The 25,716-nt window shown below is 38.1% G+C and overlaps 1 protein-coding gene across 1 annotated transcript in view; it reads left to right on the forward strand.

Moving 5' to 3' along the window:
* Window positions 1-25,716, forward strand: part of RHEB (Ras homolog, mTORC1 binding) — a 43,797-nt gene that overhangs the window by 17,186 nt on the left and 895 nt on the right. Inside the window, exons 2-7 of the mRNA XM_067291969.1 lie at window positions 3,074-3,145; window positions 10,141-10,208; window positions 13,501-13,583; window positions 17,967-18,023; window positions 18,124-18,171; window positions 18,709-18,790. Coding sequence (XP_067148070.1) covers window positions 3,074-3,145; window positions 10,141-10,208; window positions 13,501-13,583; window positions 17,967-18,023; window positions 18,124-18,171; window positions 18,709-18,790 — 410 coding nt within the window. The remainder of the gene's footprint in view (window positions 1-3,073; window positions 3,146-10,140; window positions 10,209-13,500; window positions 13,584-17,966; window positions 18,024-18,123; window positions 18,172-18,708; window positions 18,791-25,716) is intronic.

A 25,716-nucleotide genomic window follows, 5' to 3' on the forward strand; every position in this document is an offset into this window, starting at 1 on the left:
GAGATATGCACCCTTGAGTAACCAACTGCTGCTGGTGTAAGCAACCTGACTCCAGACTCCTTTTAGTCCTTTTAGACTGAAATCTGCTAGCAGCCTGCCTACGAACAGATTGCAGTGCCTCCCCGCGCACCCCATGGGGATGCGGTTAGCACATCCCTAAGAACACAACTGCGTGCAGTTCCTTGGCCTGTGCCTCAGAAGTGTTACACTGATATTATAATTCTCTGAAAATATTTCCTGATCTTTCTGAGGAAAGAGGAGATGGGAGTTAAACCTCAATTTTCCTCTCCATGAGCATAGTTCAAAGGCCGGGACTAAAACCTGTGGGGCAAAGTTCAAGCGAAGCCCTTGTTTACATGTCCCCTGTGCTTCTTGGGCATGGGCTGCGACAGGGCAGTGGGGTGTTAATGATCTAGGTTTTGAATTTCTTGTGCCCCTTTGGAAGTCCTGGTTTAGTGAGATAGTGTTGCAGGCGCTTATCCCAAGGGGGTATGTGGCTGAATCGAGGACTGTGAAGTGCTTCCCTATGGCACACCTAGAAAAAGTAGACATCCTTTTGTGATCAGAAACACATCATTACCGGAAGACTTGTTGTAAAACTTGCAGGGGGTTAGCAGAGTGTTGGAATACTGCTTTTGTCTTTTTCTCTTTCCTCCTTTTTTACTCTTGGGAGGAAAGCAGTAATTAACACAGCTGAATGTTAAATGCAGCATTTTTTGTTGGCTCTGGCTTTTTTCTAGTATTCATTTTCCAAACTTAGTAAAGACAGTGCAGTCAAGTCTTTTGGTCAGTTTTGAAGCCCTCTTACTAGGAAGAGGGAAAGGAAAATTGTTCAGATGTGATGATCTGCATGACTATTCTTCCAGATACCTGAAGATAAAACAGCCTAAAACAGGAATAATTAACTTCCTGTTTTAAAATAGAGGGTTTGTGGGTTTTTTGGTTTTGTTTTAAGCCTGCCTGTATTTTGTTGACAAAGAATCTGGAAGCATGAACTTTGAGTAACTTCTTCATAAGCTTATACACTGAAGAAGAAATAGCTTGAAAGCTCTTTTAACTCCTGTCTAAAATGTACAGTGTTTCAGAAAGTTCCTCAATTGTATAATCTCAGTTCTGGTACAGCTGTGCTTCTTCCTTACTAGGATGACTTCAGATGAACATGATTATTTTTTCTCTTTGATTGCTGTTGCAATGCCTGCAGCACAATGTTCTCTGTAAACCGATCCAAAATATGTAAGATATCTTTAGTTTCACTGTTAGTTTTATTAGGAAATGATATCCAATAACTTCATTTGAAAAAGCAACTTTAAAAAATGGCACACAACTTCTTGAATAGTTGTAGCATGAGTAAACTGGCATGGTTTATAGGAAACAGCAAAGGGATAAGCATTGCAGAACTGTGCAGTGATGTTAAAATAAGCCAAATGCTGAGTTCAGGAAGGTTACAGGTGTACATTAATTAGAATATTCCAAAATGATGATACTCCTGTAACATTTTCTTCCTTGGTTATGATTTCTTGGAGAAGTAAATCCTGGAAGTATTGCAGTTAATACAGGAATTAACTTTATGTGTAAATATTAAACTGAGCTTCCCTTTGCATCAGTTCTGTCCTTGTACCTTATTTGTCTGACTTGTAATTTTCAGAATAACAAAATGACTTGCTAAGCATGCTGATAGCACTGAAATCAAATGTTGAGGGGTCAAGAGCCTTGCATGAGGAAGCAAGAATGGAAAGGAAGAAAGCTGGAAAACTTCCCCCCCCCACCTCCTGGAGGAAGGCTTAGGAAAGGGTTTTTTCCTACTGCAAGGTATAAACATAGCATGGTCTAAGCACTGCAAGTGAACACTATTTTCAAGTATTAATTGCTTTGGATAAATAGTTTTACTATAAACTAGTTCACCCAAAACGTTGGTTATTTGTGATTTCACTGAAATACTTCCCCCGAGTGGGGTGTTCGTGATGGAGGCAGTTGATAGATTTTAACTTGAGGTCGTGTTTTGTTTGCAGTTCTAGCTGGTGAAAGCATAAAAGCGTGAAAAATATATTCATGTCCAAAAGTAGCTAGCACACTTGGCAATCTTTGTAAGATTATATTTGTCCAGTAAACACAATGTAATAGGATCTAGTAGATTCCTGAATGTAGGAGGTGTGCTGTAATGGAAATCGTGTTAAGACTTTAGTCATGCTTTGAAATGTCTTTATTTGCAAAGCTTTTAAAGGTGCTTTTTATGGTCAGTGTGTATCTGGTTCACATTTTAGTATCTTGTAAAATACTTCACAACTAACTTAATTTTCCTTTTTTTTTTTCTGCTATTAAATACAGCATTTTGCATTACTCTTTATTGGGGAGAGGCTGGGTGGGTTGATCGGATCAGGATAATTGAAGTTGGGAAGGTTGAGTTGTCTGCAAAAGTCGCTCTTAAATTGCTTTAAAAAAAAAAATCTGATGATGCCCCCTCTCTCTTTTTATGCGTAAAATACAGCATCTGCTAGTCTGTTGTAGTGTGGCATGAAGAACATGAATAAAGAGGAATATACTGATCTCAAGAATTTTGAGATGTCTTCTGTGACAAGAAAGATGTCTAATATCCCAGTCAAACTAGTCAGTCAAAACTGACTAAATTTGACTAATTCTTTCCAGTTTCTAATTTTCCCTGCAATGACTGAAAATTATTCCTAGTTTTCCCTACTTCTGGATGAAAAATGTTTCGAGTATAATCATTTGCCTTATGAGAGTAAAATTAGCCTTATGAGATTTGGATGGTGCTGCTTTTAGATTGGTTTTTAAACAGGAGCCTGAGCTATGCTATAGGACTTATTGTAAAACAAAAGCAGAACACATTCTGAACTTTAGCTTTTGCACTATTTTTGGTATACATTCAGACGATCCAGTTGCCAGAAATAGGCACTTAATTAAAATACAGGACAGTTGTCTTGTACAGATAGTTTAAATGAACCATATAGAGTTCATACTGGCTCTTATAAAAACATTAGTGTATCTGCTAGTAAATGTAATGTGGTAACAGCCTGAAGACTTGTCTCAATACCGATTCTCTTCTCTTGCTTTACAGGAAAATCTTCACTGACGATTCAGTTTGTGGAAGGACAGTTTGTTGATTCATATGATCCAACCATAGAAAACAGTAAGTAAATAACTGACAAGCAGCTTTTCAAGTGTCTTCTCTAAATGGCACTAACTCTTATCAGAAATCATTTTGATTATACATATTATTTGTGTGGGCATTTACATATTAATGCTAAAGCTCATTAATTCAACTTAACAGTTAAAGTAATCTTTTAAACCAATGGTCACCACGCTTACAGCGTTGCAGTTTGGAGATTGTTGTGCGCATATTTCTCCAAACAACTAAACTACTTTTTTTAACACAAAAGTAAAAACAAACCAATCTGACTAAAATGTACCTGCTTCTTGTATTATAATATGTACCTTGTTGAACATCTGCTTCACCTAGGATCATTCAGGGCAATTCAAATCAAGTATGTCATACCTTTGGGCAAAGGTGTTGCTATGTGGAAGTATTCTAAAACCTCAGATTTCTCATTTGATCAATATATCTAGATGAATACAAAACGGGCTATTCCAGGAGCAAATGACTACCTTAGAAAGTAGACAAACTATAGTCATGGTAATGTGAACTTTCTTTAAATTGCTCATTTCCCGTTGCATGATAACAAGCCTTGTGCACAATCAACTTGCAGCAAATACCGGGTAACTCACCCCTCTCAAGTGAGATAGATATATATAGATATATATATATATTTTCCCCCTCTCTTGGCAGTTGTTTTAATATTAGTGCCTTTGTGAATAGCTAGCATAGCGGGTAAGTAAAGATACTAATACTAAAAATACTGTCAAGAGCAACAAGTCACTTGAGAGGCGAGTTACCCGGTATTTGTTGCAGTCCAGCCACCTTCTTATGATCTAGCAGTGGCCGTAAAATACTTGAGCAACTTGGTGTTATGCTGGGGTAACTGGCATAGTTTTAATCATCTGGGAAGCAAAACCTTGCTTTCATGATGGTAACCCCAGAGCTTGTATTTTAGTGACTTCTGAAATGCAGTGGTAGTACACATATTTACAGATTTGGACTTGTGCAATAGGATGTTGAGCTTGTGTGTTTGTCTGGAAATCTGAATGAAGTATCAGGAGAAAAAGGTTACTTTTTTATGTATATCCTAATAATTAGAACTCAATAGCTATCACGATATTTTACTCAGATTTTACTTAGTTTTATTGTCTAGAACTAGAATTTTAGTTATTACTTTTTGAAGAAACTTTTAACTTTGCTATGGCAAGTGGATGACTTGCCCTTTGACCCACGTGACCTTTTAGTCCTTATATGGGTGTCATTATTAAATGCCACTATTCAATCCTGTTATTAAATTCCACAATCCCACTATAATTTGTTAGAATTGTAATTAAGATTTGCTTTGAATTAAAAATACTAAAATAAAAAAAGCTATTGGGTATTAAGTTTCTGCATTTTAAATCTTAACATTGGTGGGTGGGTATTTTTCACTGTCTGTAATATGAAAATACAAAATGTTTAATTTTATTTTAGTTGTATGCAGGTATATGGAAGTGAACTAGTAAAAAGCTTGAGAGAAGGGGCAGAGTCTCTCCAAAATACTGAGTGAATCTCTCGTTTCAGGATTTTGACACCTTGGTACAAGACTGACTTTTCTGATCCTTTGCAGGTTCTTGTGTGCTGAAGACTCTTGTATGGCGTTTATAACCGCTATGGTCTATAGTTGTGTCTCTTTCATAGCTTTTCTGAATGACTATATGAAAAGATACTAACTTCAAACATCACCCAGATTTAATCTCCACCTGGATTTGGTTAGAATCTCTAAGGTGTCTACTGTGCTTGATGATATACGTGTATATATGTATATAAAGCATTCAGCTCTGGAGGAATTCTGGGTTTATTTGATTCTTATAATCTCTACTGGTTACCTGATCTCAATTCTGAACATTAGGTATGTCATGGCTTTAAAATTTATCTGGGGGTGGAGTGTCTTGAATAAGCTCGTCTTTTTCACTTGTTTTTTTAATTGCTCAGAAAACAACCAGCGTTGTTCATTTGGCGAAAGTCTTGTGATCTGTGGCGTGGCTGAAGGAATCTGCTTTCTGAGAGGTAGAGAGTTGGAGGGCATTTCTTGCATCAGAACTTGTTGCTGGGGAGTAGGGGATGAAAATGGAAAAGATGTGCCCCGAGGTTCAGAACAGTAGGAAGTCTGTCTATTCTCTAAGCAGTGGAAGGCCTGATAGGGAGAATGTTTTAAAAATATTTCTATGAATAACAAAGGAAATAACACTTTCAGATTTGCCATTGAAACAGAAAATATATTGAGGTTTTCTTCTTATTATTTTTTTTTTTAAGAAGGGCATGTGAAACTGCAGTTTTGATCAGATTAGTATAAAACCATTCTTTTGACTCAAATTTGTAATCTTTCTAAAATGCTTTTTCTAAATACAAATCTTTGATCCATCAAATTTTCTGACTCTTTCAACTGTATGCTTTTGATTCTGTGCAGGGTCAGAAGACACTGGAAGAGTGTTACCAATTCTTTTTTTATTTTCCTAGCTTGTATTTTTGAATCTGTAATTAACAGCACTAGTAAAAGGGCTTGAGAATTCTAGCTCCTGTGCTAGGAGTGGAGCTGAAAGATGTTGCGTTTTTCCAGTGTTTCATAGTAGTCTACAAAATCTTCAGAACTTCCGTCTAGTGGTAGTGTCGACTGTAGTGTCACAAAACTTAAAATGAAAAAAATAATACCTAGAGAATTCTGTGTGTTGTCTGTTTTGACTCTAAAAAGTCGTTACTGATAATTGGTATCATCAGTGCTGTTAAAATACTGTAGGATACTGTAGTATGGGAGTTCTACATTCTAATATTCACTAACACCAAATGGTGCACCAGAGTTAATATTTTTATTGCTAGTAGCTTAGTCTTTATAATGTATGTGTTCAAATGATAAGACTGGCACCAAACATTGGAGTCTGAAGCTCTATAGTTGAGCTCTTGTTGGACAAAGATGCACAGTGTGCAGGCCTTCAACTGTAAGAGCATGACCTAATATTCTAGTATTTTTACTTTCCAGTGTAAAAATCTTTACCTTCTTTGGTGGGAATGGTACAGGGAAAATAAGCTCATCCGATTTATTTCAGTGTTCATTAAAGTCAGCACTGCTTCACTGTTGCATTTGCCTTTGCCTGTATTACACTAGATCCAGAAAAGTTAGTTTACCTAAGTTAAAAAGCATGTTGAATTCAGCTGCTTTTAGCAAACCTGTGCATCAGGAAGAGTAACTTCTAGGATTTTGTAGCAGCAGTGGACATGAGAGTTAATTATGTAGCAAAATAAAATTTCCTTTTCTTAAGGTCCCAACAAGAGTAACACCACAGTGCGCAGCTATTCTTAAGGCAACCAGCTTGAAGAAATAGTAGAGCAATTCCTTGTAGAAGTGTTGGAAGGAGAAGCAGAAACACGGCAGAGCGGGAGTCTGTTTGGACGCTGAGCTGGACAGAGCGTTGAGGCCGATTAGCTCAGGCATTCTTTTATTTTGCACTCCCGCAAAGACTGAAAGGATTTAAAACTCTTAGATTTTATTGGAATAAAAACTAGAATCTTAATTTGAAACTCAAAGCTGATAAATAGATCGGAAGGAGTAGAAAATGAAGATGTGTATATGATTCTCACTCTGCCCCCATCTTTGCAGGGTTGTCCTTGTTCATTATTAATTCAGTGACTTTGCATTGCAGCAGACTTGGTTCGATCCCGCCAGTCTCAAAAAAGTTCTTGCTCCAGCTCCTCTGAGGCCTAGCTGGCGGCTTTTTGCTTTTCAGAGCAGTCTGAGAGGTTCCTAGCACTGTGCTGTGACGCCTTCCTGAGGGGGGGAAATGAGGCTTCTGAGAAAACCTGAGCATAGCTGTATTGCATTACACGTCTCAAAGGTTATAGAAGATGTCCTGGCACATTAGCAACAGGTAGTGACACTGGAATGAAGGTAGGATAGACTCTGTTGGAGGGCTGCAGAAAGTAATAGCTAAGGAACTCTTACAAGGTGGCTTTATTGAGCAATCAGTTAGTAGCTCCGTGAGAATAATTTTATGCCACTTTCATACCTTTACTCAGCGCTAGTGATTGCAAAGCCTATATCTGTGTGCTTGGCACTGGTTTCTTACCATAATGGCTTGTTTTCAGAGCAGCCATCATTTGAGTTGTGTGTGGAAATCATTTCACTCACATTAGTCTAATTGAAATATCTTAGGGCAATGATGATCAGCAGCCGATGGAGTTGCAGTGTAGGTTACGCTTCCACTGTCTTTTCAGAGCTGCAGCACCGTTCAGGGCTGCGCTTGTAATTTCATCAGCAGTTTCTCTGACAGCAAAGCGGCCTTAGTTTCTTTGCGACTCTGCTGTTCGCTGCTACCCCCTTAACTGTATGGATACATGTGTTTGGTGTTGTGCTATTAACTGCATCACCAAATTCTTTGAGTTTCAGCAGTGCGTCAAAACTGTAAACAGTTATTCACATATCTGAGGGTTAGAAAGCAGCAGTGTGGGAGCAGAAAGAATAGGCGAAGGTGGGAACTGCAGCTTTCTTCCTGTAATTTACACTCGAATCATCTGTTGCAGTCTGTAAGCACGTCCTATTCCGAGATGTGGGTTTCAGCTGAGCTAAAACAGGCTTTACTGATACTTCAGCTGGCTAACAAAGTTTCGCAGATGGTCACATTATGGTTGCGACTGCAGAGATTGTTCTGGTCTGTTGAAATCTGTTCTTGCCATCCTGGGAAGAGCTGTAGTGTGCCGTAGCTTTTTACTGATCATGTTATTGGTGGTGTTTGTCATGCCAATAGGCACAGTGGGGAACAGCATGTCCCAGAACGGGAGGTAATTGAACCAGAAGGGAAGACTTCCTCAGGGCCAAGGAGAGAAACGCGTGGATCGAGTAGTTGGTGTAAACTGTTCAGTTTACTAATCGCGCTTAATATGGCTTTCCTGAGATCGATTTCTTACCAGGAGCATTCTTAACAAGCTTCAGCTAAGAAATGGGAGTTATTAATCATGAGTTCATCGAAACAGGTTTGTGTTCAGGAAATAGGCTGTTCCTAGTGCTAGAAGTCTGCACTAGCAGTTCCTCTTAGCCAGTCTGTGGCAACTCCTCCACTGTTTTCCTTACCCTAGCTTTGTCACGGTTTGGTTTTTTTGGTACTGATGATGATGCCTTTGCTTAGTTTATTCTAGGCCTCTCGAATGGTCTGAAAAAGCTGCCATCTGTCTCTGTCCCTTTTTAAATATTAGCTTCGTAAGCATCTTGAGACTACTTTGCAGAGTGCTTTGATATGTATGTAACGTGTCAAGAGACTAGAAACTTAATACACCTGTTAATGTATTGTGTCTCTCCAGATGAGTCTTTTTTCCCCTCTTATTTGAAGCAGTGATTTTGTATACAGCAACCTTGTGCGTTAACGTATGTTCAAAGAAACTGTTGCTTCTGTTCCCACCGTAGTATTCATATAAGGCCAAAAAGTAACTGCTGTTGGGGACTCTTGCTTCATAACCCTAAATTTGTGTGCAGTGATGACAGCTGTGTCCTGACCGTGACTTGACGGTGGCTTGTCTGCTCTGTTTGCACATGATCTGTAGCTGACATACCTCTTCAGGGATGGACAGGGTATGGTAGGAATTCCCTTGTTGAGGCTTCATTCAAATCACGCTTACCAGGAATGTGATGGAATCTATATGTATGCTTTAGGCTGTTTATTTAGACAGTGCCAAGCCAAAACTAATGCGGAATATCTATTGAATAACCTCTTTTTAAAGAGGTAAGTTTAAAAAATCCCTTTGATTTACTAGGCACAGTGAAAACGGGCAGCCTTGGATATTCCAGCGTGGAGTCAGCCCACTTACTCAAGATAATTTTCACATTGTGAAGACTTGACAGAGCACAAGCATTGCTGGGGGGGGGGAGGAGGGTTGGCTAGCTTCAATTTATAGGAGACTGTTTAAAAAAAAAAAAAAACGCAAAAGGAGTAGGCAGGAGATAGAACAGCTGGACAGAGAGCATTCAACTTTACAGCTTCTGGGAAGCTGTTAGACCGTGTAGGACATGGTGAGTATGTCACTTCAGTGTTAGCTCTTGCCCCACTCACCACTGTGCAGAAAGATGCGGTTTCTTGTGGCTGTTAGTACTTGGGGAAACTGCTGCCTCAACCAGAGGATGACCTAAAACCTTATTGAGTATATCAGTAACGTTCAGTAATAGTGCTTTAGGTGAGTGCCATGCTAAGGCCAAAATGAAGCTTTGCGCTGGGTTTGTGTGTTCTGGTTGGTTCAGCTAATGCTCCATAGTACATTATACTTAGCTGTAACCTTGTTTGCTTTGGTAGCTGCATAACACAAACACTGAGGAAAGCTGCTCAGCTCACAGCGTGCATTGGCATTTCACAAAACCTAGGGCGAGAAGCAGTTCTCATCTTTTTTCGGAACTGAATGTACTTCCTGACTGAGGAATAAATAGGCTGGTAGCGATGGCAAATGTAAAAGTAACATGTGGTGAGCTTCTAGCTACATTTTGATTATTTGGGTTTAGCATACTCAAAGTTAGGCTGTGTGTGTCTTGCCCCAAAGAGTGTTTTTTTTTAATCGAGATCGTTTGTCTCATGGTATTTCCGTTTAGGGAATTGATCTTGCTGAACTACTTTGAAACTGGGGAAAATATCCTGTGTTCAGTTTAAAGTTAGCTTTGATGCTAATGGTATTTAAGTGTCTCAAGTTACCACAAAATACAATTGCCCTGAAGTCGCTTTGAAATTCATGTAAAAATCTTCTTTGTTCTTTACTTTAGAGTTATTTAAAATTAAAAACTGCTGCATCCAGTCTGGGAATCTTCTGAAATTTGAAATTGTAAAGTAAATTTCTTAGTTTCAGTATTTGCGATAAGATAGTTGAAAGCACAGCCACCTGATTTAGTCTCTTACGGCTTAAAACGTATAACTAACATTCTCTCTCTTAATGCTTAAACTCTCACTGGTACAGAGCAGTGATTACTGATCTGTTCCTTGCTTATAATTCTGAAATGTGTTTGTATTTCTTGTTTGTTCTAGCTTTTACAAAACTGATCACAGTAAATGGCCAAGAATATCATCTTCAGCTGGTTGACACTGCTGGCCAAGTAAGTAATCTTTTTCTGTTCGAGTCTTTCTTCAGAGTTAAGACAACGGGTATTCATACTCCAGTAGAACTAAATTGGTAGTGACCCATGCGTTCAAAACTGAAGTTTAATTTAAATGATGCTGCCTCATTGTTAAATCACCAAAGAGCAATGTTTTTATACTGTTTATTTAAAGGCTTCTTTTTTTCCCCCCTGTCTATTGCTGTCCAAACAGTAACTATTGTTTAAAGTAGATGATGTCTTAAAAAAAAAAAAAAAAAAAAAAAAGAAGAAGGAACTGTTTTAACTTGAATGTACCAAAAGGTTGTGCTTGTAAGTAGCCCCCTTAATGTTTATGGACTAAACTGACAGTCCTGCTTTAGATGGAGAACGTCAATTCAATAAACTGGCCAGAAGTTGTTCGTGACTCCATTCTTTTTATACGCTCTAGCTACACCACGGTGATTTTGTATCCATGAAATGTTCCTAAGAAGTAGACAGAAACGCATATAGGCAGTACTTGTACTAGCTTACTGGTAGCCTGGTCAATTTGTTTAAATTTTTAATAAAGTGATGGTTCATGCATGCTTCTGAGCTGTAATGAAGAGGACTGCAGGACGAGGCCCTAAACAAGTGTCCTGTGGCATGGTCAGTAGGCTTCATGCAGTACAAGTATTCATTATATAGTGCTGCTTGTCAGAGCTTGTAGGCGAGTGCACATTCCAGGCACAAAAATGCTCTGTCTTTTGAAAGACTTTATTAAAAAGGGGGGGGGGGTGGAGGAGCAATGTTAAACCCCTGTCTTTTTATCCTGAATTTAGTATTGTTTACATGATCTTGCCTACTGTGAGTTTCTGATATTTTGCCTGTGGGTTTTTCAAAACTGAGTAGCATTAAATAATCATAGCATTGACAAATCCATTGCTAGTACTTCAGACTTTAAAGCTGCAGGAGGACACTGGTTCGTAGCTGGGGGAGTATTCAGAAGGGTTGTAACCTTCTAGGCATGATCGATGCCTTTCTTTGAAGAGGACTGTAGGACTGAAGAATAACCAGGCGTTATTTAGGTATTGTAAGCTTGTGCTGCCCGGTAACATCGTATCCTTTTAAAATCTGTCGGATAAGCCCAAAGTGATTAGAAACACTGATACTGACCATACCTAATGGGACAAGCGTTGTATGAGAGGGGATATTCTGCAGAGGAGAGTGAGGTTGCGAGATGGACACACTGTTTTGGAATAGTTATCTATGAAGTGTGAGTAGCAGAGCAAACTCGATGGGCTTTGCTTTGTGCTAAAAGCATGCTTTCCTTACTTTTACAAATGGTGCTACAATTTGAGAAGCAAAGTTTCTCTTTCAGAAAGAAATGGCATTCTAAGAAGGCAATGTAACCGCACCAGTAACATACCTCTGTTGTGCGGGTTTATTTTCAAGGTTGATTTAATGTTGTGCAGTATTATAAAACTCTCTAATTTTTTTCCACTCTGTGGTTATTTCCAGATTTGATCCTTCCTATGAAGGACTTGAACTTTGAGTTCTGGCTCATAGGGTTAGAGGGAAGAGAAGATGCTGGGTTATGGAAAGCATGGTTTGAACAGATCTCTTCCCAAATTCTGTCTTGCTTAATGATCCATAGGAGTCCTCATGCGTGTATATAGCATAGCAAAGATTATATTGTGGATTTATGTGATGTACTTAAAAACAAAGTTACAGCCACATTGTGTTGTCTCTTACCAAAGTCCTTGATTTGACTCACGAATTCCAGGAAGCGTACTGGTGGGGGTGTGGTTGGCTTTTTATTTATTTATTTACTTTAACTTCAAATAAGCCAAAAACTTTTGAGTCACGAACTAGAAACACTTGAGGTTATGGCACTTCTTTTTTTGGTACCCCTTTTCTGTCCTGTACCGCTGTACCTTTTGTGACTGTCTACTCAGATTTCCATAGTTCAGTAAAACAGGTGTTCCAGTATGGGATCACGGAAGAGAAGTGTAAGAGCATATCTTATCTAAACCTGTCTTCCAACTGTGGCAATGCCAAGGAATTCCAGATAAAGTCAAATAACTGGAGTTGCACTTTCACCTGTTTTACATGCAGACTAGCTCGGGTCCCTTCTGTATTGACTTTTGGATTACACAGCCAACTGAAGGAGCAGTTTGGCATTTGAGTAAAAATGGGGATGGGTTGTCCTCAGTGTGTAGCTATAAAGGCAAATAAGGGCATCTTTTGTCAAGTGTTATTCTAGAATGTTTTTTGGCTGAATCTGTGAAGAAGTTGATTTAAAAGGGTTTTTCCCATTTGCCTGTTAACGGAAATTCGATTTCTTTTAGCTGTCTAGATTTAAGCTGAATGATTGCACTGCTCCATCTGTTTGGTCATGACAATATACATTAGAGGTTATGTGATTTTTAAGCTAAAATTAACATCTTAAGAAGCATAGGTGAAAAAAATTGAGAACTTGTACATTAAGACATATGGTTATTGTCAAAAATGTAAATGTTCCCTGAGAACATCTATTAAAGCATTTAATTTGTTTTTTTAACATGGGATTCATAGTATTTGTGTTGCATTTTCTGCAATCTTTCAATCTTCTTTCAAAACTACTGGTTCATTAATCTGTTAGGTCAGTGTTTTCTATATGGGAAATATAGAAACAGTGATTAATTTTTTTTTATGAAACATTTGCCATATAATAAAAACTTCTAGTTCTCATAAAGCAACTAATAAATAATAATTCTCCCATTTACAGTTGATAAGCCTTAGTTGGTTGATAAGCTGCAGTTGCTCAGTTCCTTGCAGGTGCAATTTTGGTGTGATCAGTGCCACTTAAAATATCAAGCTGCTAGATCCTGTCTTCAGCTGTTGAAATGTGGAATTTGATTGGAATGTATCACTAGCAAGATAAGAGGTGTAATTGCTAATTAGTGGTAATTCTGAGTGGATGTTTTGTACTAACATAAACTGATAATTAAGCACAGTAAAAGGATTGGGAATAGCTTTAGCTGATCCATAGTCTTAGAGGGAATAAACCAGAAAGGCTGTGGATTTTTTGTTTATCTATTTATTTTTTTAAGAGTATACAGACTAACTCAGGCTGTGCCCCAGGCTTGCTTCACTTTCTTTTAATTTGGTAAAGATTCCGCAGTTGGCATTATGATGGAAAAAACCCTCAATTCTTGAAGTACTGCATATACGAGAAAGTCATGCACCTCGCATCTTATAAATACGACTAACTTAACTGCTGGTGATCTGCTAGTATCAAGTTCTGAACTGTGGCAGTAAGTAACTTTTAAATGCAATATTCCTTCCTCAGGATGAATACTCCATATTTCCTCAGACGTACTCCATAGACATCAATGGCTACATTCTTGTTTATTCAGTCACGTCAATAAAAAGGTAATAAAATCTGTTATATTCTCATGGTTCAGGTAGCAACCAGATACATTCTCGTCTCAGCTCCTGGTTTTGCTGTATTTTCTTTACATGTGTATAATTCATTTATTCTCTTTCCCTTATAAATAAAATGGAAATAAAAATCAATGGCTTTCCAGAAACTTCCCCTCAGATCCAAATGTCACAGGCACTTTGCTGACTAATAAAAAAGATACTGTGTAAGAAATGAGAAGAACTGAACTGTACTGATGAGGTGTAAGTAAAAGTATGTAGATTGATTTCAGGAATAAGTTGAGTTCATTGCTCTAGCATCAGATAGAAAGATGGACTTGAAACTGAAACTGAACTGAAAGGGCACTGTACGCTTTTGTGAATTAGTCAGTCAGCTGGTAGCTCAGTCCCTCAGCCTTGCAGCTTCTTACAGTACTGAGATTTCTTTGACTTCCTATCTTGGCTTGTTCTTGTAAATCATCAAAAACTTCCATACAGATAGCAATAGAGGACTTTTGGCCTGTGGACTAACTCCTGCCCTGTTGAAGCAAGTATCTTTTTGACCAATTTTCCAGAGTAACTCTTCTGTCCTCATAGCTGGCTACAGTCTATTCTGACATGAGGACGGATTCCATCATAACTGGAATCCATCATTTGCTTGTAAGAAGTATTTTGACCTTCTTGCAAGGTTTTGTCAGCTGCCATTATTTTGTCTCCTCCCTCTGTTTTTCTTGCTTTGTTTAAATATTAGTCTGAATAGGTCTTAGTTTTTTGGTATTGTACAACATCTTCATTATGATAGCTAAAATAAGGATTAGTTGAAGGTTTTGAGCAAAACGATTAAGACCTGAGACTGTTCACCTCATCATTAGGAGGGTAAGAGAGTGCTTCCTCTTCATGCATAACACCTAGTTCTCCAAAAGGTAAAATGGAAACTCACAAGCTTTTATAAATTGCATGCCTTTTCCTCTGAACTGGACAGAATTGGGCATCTCAAGTGCTCTTATCGTAGACTACCATAAAACAGGTAGAGCAACTTGATTTTTTGCTTGCTCATTGACTGTTCTGTGCTTCTCAAAGAAGGCATATGGTCTGGTTATAAACTTCTATTTCTTGCAAGGCCTTCAGTGTTGAACAGGTGTTAAAGATAAGAACCAAGAATGGAAGATTCCTAGTTGCAGAGTAGTAAAGGAAGACTGTGATTTGGAGGAAATGCAACAGGTGTTACACTTTAATCTAGAGATACTAAACTACCTAACTTTTTTTTTTTCTTTCTTTCTTTCTTTTTTAAGTCAGAGATTCATTATTGGTGCTGAGAAACCTTGTATGAAATAAGAGTTAGTATTCTTAACCTTAAGTGGGGATTCATCCGCTTATCAATCAGCATTTTCTCTTTACTATATATGTGGCACTGTTGGACACAAGTATCTGACCAAAGTCAACATAGATTGCTTGGAGGCTTCTGTAGCTTGTGCTGTTCCCTGATCAGCAGCTAAAGGACTTGCTCTTTGATAGTTACTGCAGTCTTTGTCTGATGGTGTCTTGCACTTAGCAGCTCCTTGAGCTTAACAGCCCAGATAAATGAAAATTTGTTTTCTGTGGTAGCATTCCAACACTTAAATAGAAACCAGTTATGGTGAAAATACTGATAGAATAAGATATGTTAAGATTGCAGGTGGATACTGTATTCATCAATATTTTAGTCTTAATCAACTTATTGCAAGTTTTTCTTTCTTCCTTTAAACTTCAAAGCATCAATAATTATGTCTTGTTTTATTACGTTATCTTGTATTCTGTACTAAGACAGTGTTTAGGCAATAGAACAGATCTTCCGCAGTACTCCAGCTCAGATGACTCACCTGGGCAGTCAGATTGCATTCACTGTCTTGGTTTCTGTCACTTGGGTCGAAGTGTATATATTGATCTGAGTATTGATCCATCAGGGTACCAGCTTTGACAGCAAACAGTACAAATATCCTTTAAAAAAAAAAAAAAGTATAATCTTCTCTGCTAAACTCCAGTGGGAAGTTTAAATGGGACTTGAGTAAAAGCTAATGCCCTACTTTTTTAATATTCCCAGACTTTCAGCAGCAAGGTTACTGAAAGGCTTTTGCTCTAGTTTAGCTTAATTAAATTCCAGTTTTGTATCTTGCTAAGTTTCATGATTTTGTATAACACATTTGTCTGACAGTTTGTAAATTTTTGGTTCCCTTCACACACTGATAATGTTTACTATAACACTATTTGCTCGACTGAACTGGAAAGGATTTCTTATGGTCTTCAGACCTCTTGCTGTTTCAGGACTTTGTTACACTCTTTTATGGGTTGGTCAATATCTATTTTAAACTCTGCCCCTGCACCTTCTTCTACCCTGATTAGTTTGGAAAGCTTTCTAAATCCTTCAATTGATCTAGTCAAGCCAATTTCATTCCTGGCAGGTCTTAGCAACTTGTTTCCCTGTCAGTATTTTATTTGAGTTTAAATAGTGCTTCTCTTTTTGTCTGCTTTGATCTCTTAATAAAGGTCAGCTGTTTCTCCTTAGTCTTTTTAGCTAAAAACTGAACTCTTGAACTATACTAGATAAGCAGATATACAGAATTGGGAAATGAAGAGCCTTAGGAATGCGAAGAATCGTATTTCTATAGAACTTTTAGCAGAACTATACACTGGAACCTCAGGTGAGGACTCACTGGTGTCCTGCGCAAGGGCATGGCATTTTCCAGCTCTGCTGGAAACAGTACACCTAATAGTGAAAAGGAAGCAGTGTATTATATTATACTAGCAACTCAGTTATCCTATGGCTAGTACCCTAGATCTTCCCTGTGGCTTCAGACTAAGGAACATATTTGTGGTCTGTAGCAGATGTTTTATTTCTTTCCCCTGTTTCTGTTTGCAGGGTCATCTAGTTCTACTTGTAGTAATGCCTCTGAACTTTGAGCAAGCTCCAGTTAACTCATATTTTTTGAAATAATTAGAAGAATGTGAAATCTTTTCCAAGACCAGTTCTCAAGACCAGAATTTCACTAATAGCTTTTCAGCATAAGCTGTTTGTAACTTCAAGTCCTTTCATTGATTCCTATATTTTTTCTATTTAATATGTAGCATCATACCTGATTTATTAATAGTGAGTTGTGCCAGACTAAGTCACTTTTTTCTTTGCAAAGAACTCATTTCCTTAACAGGAGGACTAAGAGCTGAACATTAAAAAGTGTTGTGTTCTAGCCTACCCCATTCACTTACATATGTTGTCTCTAAAATTACTGCTGAAGTCGGACAAACAGAGCTAGCTGACACAAAATCCTTTCTAAATATATAGTAACCTTTCTTGTTTCGGAAGTGAGAATTTTTAATGATTTAGATAGCTTGAATAGCACTTGTAGGCACCAGTTCTTTCAGAACTGTGGGTTGGAAGTATATTTGAATGCTGCTCTATTTTTAAGTGTCTGAATTCTAATTAAAATGCAGTGCAAGTCAAGATACTGCCTGTGGCTAACAACCTTGGAAGCTGGAAAAGTTTCAGTCACTTCTTTGTTGCAGTATATTTGCGTGTATAATCTGTGAACCTGTGCTTCTCTCCTTAAACAAAACTGAATTGTGCACTTCTGTATCAGTATTTTTTTTCATAATGTAATTGGAGGAGCACAATGTCTACTCTTTAAGCCTGTTTATAACTCATTCTGAAAAGCACTAAATGTCGAATGCAGTGGATTTTGTTAGTGAGGCTTTAGGGTTCTTGGCATTTCGTAGTACTGCTTCTTATCTCCAGTCATTCAAACTTCATGTACGTTATAGGTGAACAGACAACAAGTATTTGAATAACCACTGTTTCAGTATCATCTTGCAGATCAGTTTACTCATGTTCCATAGAGAATTATAACTCGGGCGACTCTTGCCTTTCACGTGCATGAAACCATAGAATTCTATATGAACGAAGTTTTCTTAAAAAGTGATGTATTATGTCAAGGCAGAGTGCACTTAACTGGATGCTTCTTTGGAACTGTGCTTTAATTTGACATGCTCATCCAGGCTTGTTGGAATATAGTAGTTAAATTTCTTACTGCAGCTACAAACCAGATTGGGGTGGGGAGGGGGTGGAATGCTTTCTTAGTGCTCGTATGTTAGATGCATCAGTCCTAAGTAATGTTACTTATTTCTGCAAGTATCATAACTGGGGAGGCTATAATGATAGGCAGTAGACTAGCCTTTTGTCATTTCTGGGACCATTTTGTCTGTTGTACGCAAATCAGTAACACTTTCAGCATCTCTGAAGTTCTGCCACTATACATAGAATAGGTTTTAAACACGGTAATCTACATATGCCATTAATTGCTTGTGTATTGGGTATTAAGGATAAACATTGGAGTGCATGTGTGACTTCATCCCTTTATTTTGCAGTTTTGAAGTGATAAAAGTTATCCATGGCAAGTTATTGGATATGGTGGGAAAAGTCCAGTAAGTAGTGACACTTTCATCTCATTTCATTGCAGGCATGTTACTAGTACTTTGTTCAGTATACTATAACTATTCTGAAGTTCTGAACTTTCTTTCACAGAATACCCATTATGCTGGTTGGAAATAAAAAAGACCTGCATATGGAACGGTATGTGAACTCCAGTGTATGTGAAATGTAAGACAGCAGCAGGCATTCCTGTGGCTGCAGTACAGTAGTTTTGTTCTTGGCTTTCCATAACTGAAATAAAAATTGAAGGTTAAAATAAGGTGCTGGCAAAGGAATTGTGTCCAGAACGTGAACTAAGAGCCATGAACTTTTGTTCTGATGTTGATTCGCACTATGAGATTCCAAGGACAGTGGTTTAACACTTGGTTTTCTTCAAAACAACCAACCAAAGTGTATTTTTCATAACTGTAAAACACTAGATGGTATTACAGATTATAAAAATGAAACTGCTTTGGGACAACTGCTCTTCTGGGTCACAACAGAGTTTTACCTGACCCACTAGTGTATTTGACAGTAGCCAATAGCAGATGCTCAGGATCACAGACTTCACAAAACATTCCTATTATATGTATGTATATGCTTTGGTTCTCTGAGGACTTTCCTGAAGTATTGAATTCCAGTTCTTCTGCAAGTTAAAAAGAAACACTTTTATTTTCTGAACTTTTTCTCTTTGGTCAGGGTGATCAGCTATGAAGAAGGGAAAGCTTTAGCAGAATCCTGGAATGCAGCTTTCTTGGAATCTTCTGCTAAAGAAAATCAGGTAACAGATTAAGATTAACTTTATTTGAATAACAACATAATGGGATGTCTCTGTAATCTCACTCAATAAAGGAAGCTAAAATATATGCTTGTACTCAACAGATAATTTGTGTAGATGGTTGGAAACAAAACGGCTGTCTGCATTCGGGTTTAAGTATGCAAGTTTTTTCCATGTATCTGTAAACGAAAAAGGGAAGTGAATAACTGAATGCTTAGCTTCACTGAAGGTAGCAGAAGAGTTAGTGACAAATGAAAACTTGAATCTGCATTGTGGGTGGGACAGGGTCTGTGGTCCACTACGGTTACCTTAAATAGTGAGCTTGTGGTGTTGCAGAGGAGTAGACTGGTACAAGGGGAAGAACCTTGTGTTTTTAAGGTGCTAGGCAAGACTTCATTGCTCTAATGTGAGGAATAATGGTTTCATGAGCCCCTGACAAATCAAATAAAAATTACAGCACAGCAGAGGCTGCTCGACACTATTGTGAAACAGCTGTAGTCAAGTTGACAGAAGGCCACAATCTGACCAAATACGACCCAGACACACTTACACTTGTTGGTTTCCTATCAGAGAAAGAAAATGCTTAATTACATCTTAAATAGCATCCTTTTTTTCATGCTTAAACTTGCTTTAACATACCTCCTGAATATGTTTTGGTATTTGATTTTGTTCCTGTGGCTGTTGATAATACTTCAACTGTCACTGATTTGACACCCTACTTATGTAAGCTACAAAGATTGCTAATTTGGACTTGAAGTAATGAAGAACTGCTGTTGCGTTTTTTATTTTTGTGTGGATTTTTTGTGTGTTTTTTGTTTTGTTTTGTTAGCTATTGCTTGCAGCAGCTTGGCATAGTCAATACTCTGCTTTTTGAAAATGCAGAAATATGATAGGGTCAAAAGGACACCATCAGGCTAGTTTGAAACAAATGAGTCTGTATTAGTCCTTATGCAGAAGAAATGCTTTGTCCTGTGTTCGTCCTGTGTTTAACCTAGGGTATCACATCCTCAGCCTCCTGGATAATCTCAGCACAATCAAATGGTTCTAGAGCTAGGACAGAACTTGTTTAAACAGCCTTTCCTTCCCTCCTTCCCATCCCCCAAAGCAAAACAAATAACTTGTTTGATAACTTCTAAAACTACTGACAATGAGCAGTTGTGTAAAGTTGCTGGAAGAAACTTTTTTTTTCCTCCAGATGTGGATGATCTGGATTTAGTTTATCAGTACTTTTGTTTCTGGCTAAAACTTGTGTTAACCTTGTCAAAATTGGGCATAATGAAAATATGAAATTTCTCAACATCATCACTATACTGCTTGAGTGGTTCAAATGCATATTCAAGAAAGCTAACTTGCTAACTAACTAGTCTAAAGAACAAATCATTTAAAGTTCATCTTTTTTTTTTTTTAACAACTTAATACTTCTATTGCCTGGACTCTTTTTTTTTTTTGGTACATGTTCAGCACATATAAGAGTCTACTAATTCACATCTTACAGTGTATCTTCCTGATAACTTTGTTATCTTACTCTGAAATATTACTCTGAAATTCGTTCTGTCTGGTTCCAAAAAAAAAAAAAAAAAGGTCTGGGTGTATTTATGCAAAAAAGCTGCAAGTTTTATATGATGCTTGGCATGTCTTGCATATTAAATTGCTGCACTAACAAAGTCCCATTGACTGCCATGTATTTATGTGTGTTCCTCAGTCCATGGAATGGATCACATGCTTCAGATTGTCTGTATTAAGTTATGCTGCCGGCTGAAACTTGTACAGCAAAATTTGTAGGCTTCATGGAAATAGGGATGATAACTGTATGTCAGATATTCAGACTTCTGTAAAGTCCTGTACAAATTCAAAGAAAAATCAGAAGTTCTGTTAATTCTTGCTGTTAAAGTTGTTTTTACCATGTCTTCTGTAAGCATGATTACTGCATAATGCAGATTGTTGAAAGTGTAGATGTTGTCTCTCTGGAGACAGAAGCAGGTGCTTGAATACAGTTCCTCCTTGCTGTGAGTGGAAAGTACAGTGGTAAGGTCATGCCTCTTACATAATATGCTTGGTAAATTTGGCTGGCTTCAGAATGTAGAGGGATCATGTGTCACTTCTGAGATGGGTGCCCACAATACTGAGCGTCTTTCAGGCCATCTGGTGTGCTTCCTCTGGAGGTTCGGGATGTACAGAAGAAAGCGTGAAGGAGTTCAAAACTGGAGCAGCTGCCTTAGCCTTTTAGCAAACAGTTGCTGAGGAGTGCTTATCTCCAAGGAAGGTGGAAAATTATGGTTTGAAAGCTAAGTATAAAGTCTAGGAGAACTGAGGTGCTAGGAGAAAGAGGAGGCAATGGATAGGTAGCCAGATGATATAGTGTCCCTTTTTAGGAGTTATATCACAAACATCTCTGAATTCATGGCTTGTTTCCCCCAAACCATAATTTGACAGGATCAAAAAAGTTTATATATAGACCTCTATCAAGACAGAACCTCTTCGCTTACTCTGGAACTGTATCTGGTTTGGGGAACAAAGTGTTTATTTTGAACTTAGTCACAAGGCTTGTCAATTCTCCTGGTATTGATTGTTCACCTTATGTAAGTCCATATTCTCAAGAAAAGAAGTCTGCAGACACTTTTTTCTTGGAGGTTCATCCAGATCTTGCCTGACTGGGGTTGGTACAGCAAATGTAACTTGTCTATCAAAACTAAGCCTAAACTTCCAAAACTGTGCTTCAGATTCATTTTACTTTGAGAGCTAATTTAATGCTTAAGGGGATGAGCTGAAATGGATTTGGAATTTAGAGCTTAAGAACTTAGACAGAAAGGTCAAACCTTCCTGGGTGGGGAAGAACTCTGTTAAACCTTTTCCTCTGAAATCTGTCCATCTGTATTTGGGGGACAGAGAACAAAAGTATGGTGATTTATAGTACAATGGTCTGAAATTGGTTTGGTATTTATTCTTCAGTGGTGAAGAGTTCTCCTTGCTGCAGAGGTCAGCTGATTCCAGTTTGGCTATATATGTTTTATTCTTTACAACAGCTCTGTTTGCAATGAACTGCTGAAACTGGAGAAGGTATTTCCATGTATTAAAGGATGTTCCCTCCAGAATAGGCTCCTCTCGCCCTAAAAGGGGATGGGAAAGTATTGACTCTTACCTCTTTCTGCTTTTGCCAAAAAATCTTGATCAGAGCATCTGTGGAGTCATAGGACAATATTCCTACCTTATTAGGCAACTGGAATGGCTCTGCAGATTAATTTAAGCAAAGTAGACCTGTTCTGCCAGGAGTTATCAAAAGATACCACATTCTGGAAATGGTGTGGTAGTCACAATACATGGAAAGTGAGAGGCACATGGATCAAAGTTGCAGTGGAGATAAATGTTAGTGGTTGGCAAGGGTTTCCCAGCTCAGATATATTTGAGGCTCTCTATCAGCCCTCCCATACTCAGGTGACTCGATAAGACTTTCAGAGGAGCCTGTATATCAGTCATATAGGCAAACTGCTAGCCTTTGAGAAGGCAGTTCTGTGACTTAGTGGAAAAGACATCTTTTGGATTACTGCTGAACTAGAAAACATTAACCTGATTGGTAAGCACTTCTTACGAGACCTGAATCTTGCATCTTTTTTGGCAGACTTCACTGTGAAACTCATCTTTAGGTTGAAAGTATGTTTAAGGGCATCAAGTATCTTGTAAGCAAAATATGAGGTACATGAGATCATGCCCTATTAGGCCCTGGAAGCTAAAGTCAGAAATTAAATTAGCCCGTCTTCTTTGGACCCTGAATGATCTTGTCCTATTTCCTCTCAGGCTGCTTAGCTATAACTGGATATGTTGTACTGCTTTGCATCTATCTGGCTAACTTTAGGAGCTCAGAGCATTCTTGTGAACTCCCAACATTGTTTCATCTAAGACATAGTGCAGTGCTTCCTTTTCCTCTTAATCCCAGTAAAAAAGGGAATGATTTGAAATACAACCAGAATCCAAATTGGTCTTAAACTCAATTGAAGTTGGAAGCCAACTTCTACTGGAAGAACTTAGGGAGTAAAGAGCAACCAAATTGTCTTCCTCCAGTTGGGCTAAACTCCTTAGATGAACTTTTTTTAGGAGGGGGAGTGACAAAGGTATCTACCTCTGACCAAAACAAAATCCATTTAAAAAGCAGTTGCTTGGGCATTGCTTCTTTTCCAAGAGTGATTTCATCTTCAGGCTCAGAAGATGCAGTATTTAGTGTATGCTATAAAGCAGTTTGGGATTTTAGCCCTATTCCAGGAGTCTGGAATGTTTTTGTTTAGGAGACTTTATTTGGACTGGCAAGGGATGGGAAAAAATCTCTTCCTTACCTTACCATTGTTCAAGTTCCTTTGCCCAGTCCTGAGCCAATATCAACTCGTGTGAGCAATTGAGAATTTACTTTCTGAAAAAATAAAGTAGTCTCATGCTTGTGTGTGTTTTGTTTTTTTCTTTTCTTTAAACCCTAACAAAGGATGAGTTGACTATGGCAGCTGTGGACTGGATCCTGGAGTTTGGATCTTACTGCATCGGCTCCTGGCAGTGTGTTCCTGCCGAAAGCATTGCAGCTCCCTAGCTGTCTGTCCCGTTCATACCGAGGGGCACGTGTACAGAAGCAGTTCAGCCTCTGGTGGCTCTTGCGCGCAGCAAGGTGCTGCGTTCTTTAGGCAGCATGTATTGCCCAAGCTAACATCTATTCTGTTTCCTCAAGGGAGAAGGTAGCAGAAAGCCAGATGGAAGCATTCAGTAGGCTAGATGTGACCCACATTTTGTAATTGGACCATATGGAGTCAGATGTGTGTAAAGGCTGGCTACATTCTTTACTCCTTGCCACAAAGCATATAAACCTTACTGTGTTGTTTAAAAGCAGTTTCTAAAATTCTTCAGCCTTGTTGGGCTGAATTACGGATTCCTATGGGTTAGCTGTAGCACAGTGATTAAACCTGCAGTGAAAATGTATTTTGTATGAAATGGATTAACAAGCCCTGTGGCCTACTCCATCCGAGCTGTTCAAACAGTGTGTTTCTGACAGAACATACAGCTACTTGCTTCACAGAGTAAGTTGTGTTTTTAATAGGTGTTTTTAAACAGGGGTATAAAGAATTTGTGCATTAAAATGAAGCTATTGAAAATGTCAACTCTAAGTAATGAAACATTGGTGCGGTATATTTGTAAACCAGCAAGTTTTCACCAAGGGAAACTCCACTAGTTGAGCCAGTTTGATACCAGCTGCAGTCCTGTCTGTGGTTCTCCTAGAATCTGATTTGCACAGGAATTGTATTGTGCAGTTCTAGGCTAATAGCCACTTCTGTCAGATTCTGTTTGGATTGCAGGGAAACTTCATTATATGGAGGAATATTCTATTTCCAGCCGATTAGGTATTTTAAATAATTCCTGAAGTGATACTGTGTACATGTGGTATAAGTACAGGAAATGTTAAAATTCATTCTGATCTTGTTATGATTACTTTAAGATTTTGCGGGACTAGTTTAGTCAATGGGATTAATTTGGAAGTGATCCAATTAAGAATTATACCTTGTGGAGGAGGAAAAACATCTGCCAGGTCAAAACACATGGTGATAAATCACAGAGTGCTCTTCAGCATGCTGATTAAAAACTAACAAAAAAAAAGTCTTTTTTTATCCTTTCTTCATAATGTGATTGCTTTTACATAATCAATATGCTTCCCTTTTTTAAAATAGTGTATACACTTGGTATTCATGAAACTGATGGCTAGAATTAGATAAACTGCAAATGACATGTTAGGGTTGTTAGGGAACCATCACCAATCATACGGTACTTCAGTATGTGAATCTTTAATTTGGAAATGCTGTAATATAGACAAGCACTTCAGCATTGTATTTGACTGTAGTATAGGTTTTCATTTTAAATTACTTTTCAGAGATCTTATAGGGATGTTGCCTGTTGTAGTTTTGGATATCTTGATGGATGCTAGTAGCCTTAAAATCCCTTAAAACTGGGCATGTCCTAAAAAGAATAGATTTGCTATGTATGGTATTTATTACAAGTAGCACTCATGATTTTGTCCCAAAGACCTTACTCTCATCATCTTTCAGTATCTTAAAAAACAATACAAAACCAAAAAAACCTAACTATGCTTAATCAGCTTCTTCCATTAAAATCTGCTGAATCAAATTCAAATGTCTTGCAGACTTGATAAGAAAGGATGCTTCAGTAAAATTTTATTTTCATGGGAAATTATAGCTTTCCATCCAAAAGTGTTAATTTGTACTCACTAACATCCTTGTGTCTGGGGGAGGTATTACCCTTCTGAGCCCATGTGCTGAGTTTCATGAGCTGAAATTTCTGCATTGGAGAACCTGTTCCACTAGACTGCTTTATTTTAAATATGGAGGGAGAAGACTCAGTGTAGACCCAGTGGAAATGGTAGCAGGACAGGTGACTCATGTAACTCATTTCAAGAGTAGTTGCTGTCTTGTTTCTGAAGGAATAAAGGGACAGTGTAGGCATAATTCATGATTTTGCAGAGAGACTCTCTACAATCCTTTATATTCCGTAAAAAAAAAAAAACAGTAAGCTAGGATATTGGTGTAAGCCTGAACACATTAATAATAGCTGTTTTCCAGTTCAAGCTGTTTCAAATATAAAATAAAACACCTGTGCTGTCAGAGCAACTTTATCGAAGGGTATTGCTTAACATTAGATATTGCTGGCTTGCCTTATGTTTCCCCTCGTGTTCTTGCACCGAGTCAAATACTGGGGTCACCTACAGATAAGATGAGGACATGGCAGTATATGAGAGACTTGGCTCTTTGCAGATCAAGTATGTTAATGTAACCCTCCTATGCTGGGCTGTGCGAACTCAGTGCTTGAAGCTGAAAAATCTGCCTTTTCTTCTGTAGTTACATGGAGTCTTAAAGCTTGCTTGGCAAAAATAAATTGGTTTATTTTCT

Source organism: Apteryx mantelli, chromosome 2 (genome assembly GCF_036417845.1).
Source record: "Apteryx mantelli isolate bAptMan1 chromosome 2, bAptMan1.hap1, whole genome shotgun sequence".
Classification (NCBI taxonomy): domain Eukaryota; kingdom Metazoa; phylum Chordata; class Aves; order Apterygiformes; family Apterygidae; genus Apteryx; species Apteryx mantelli.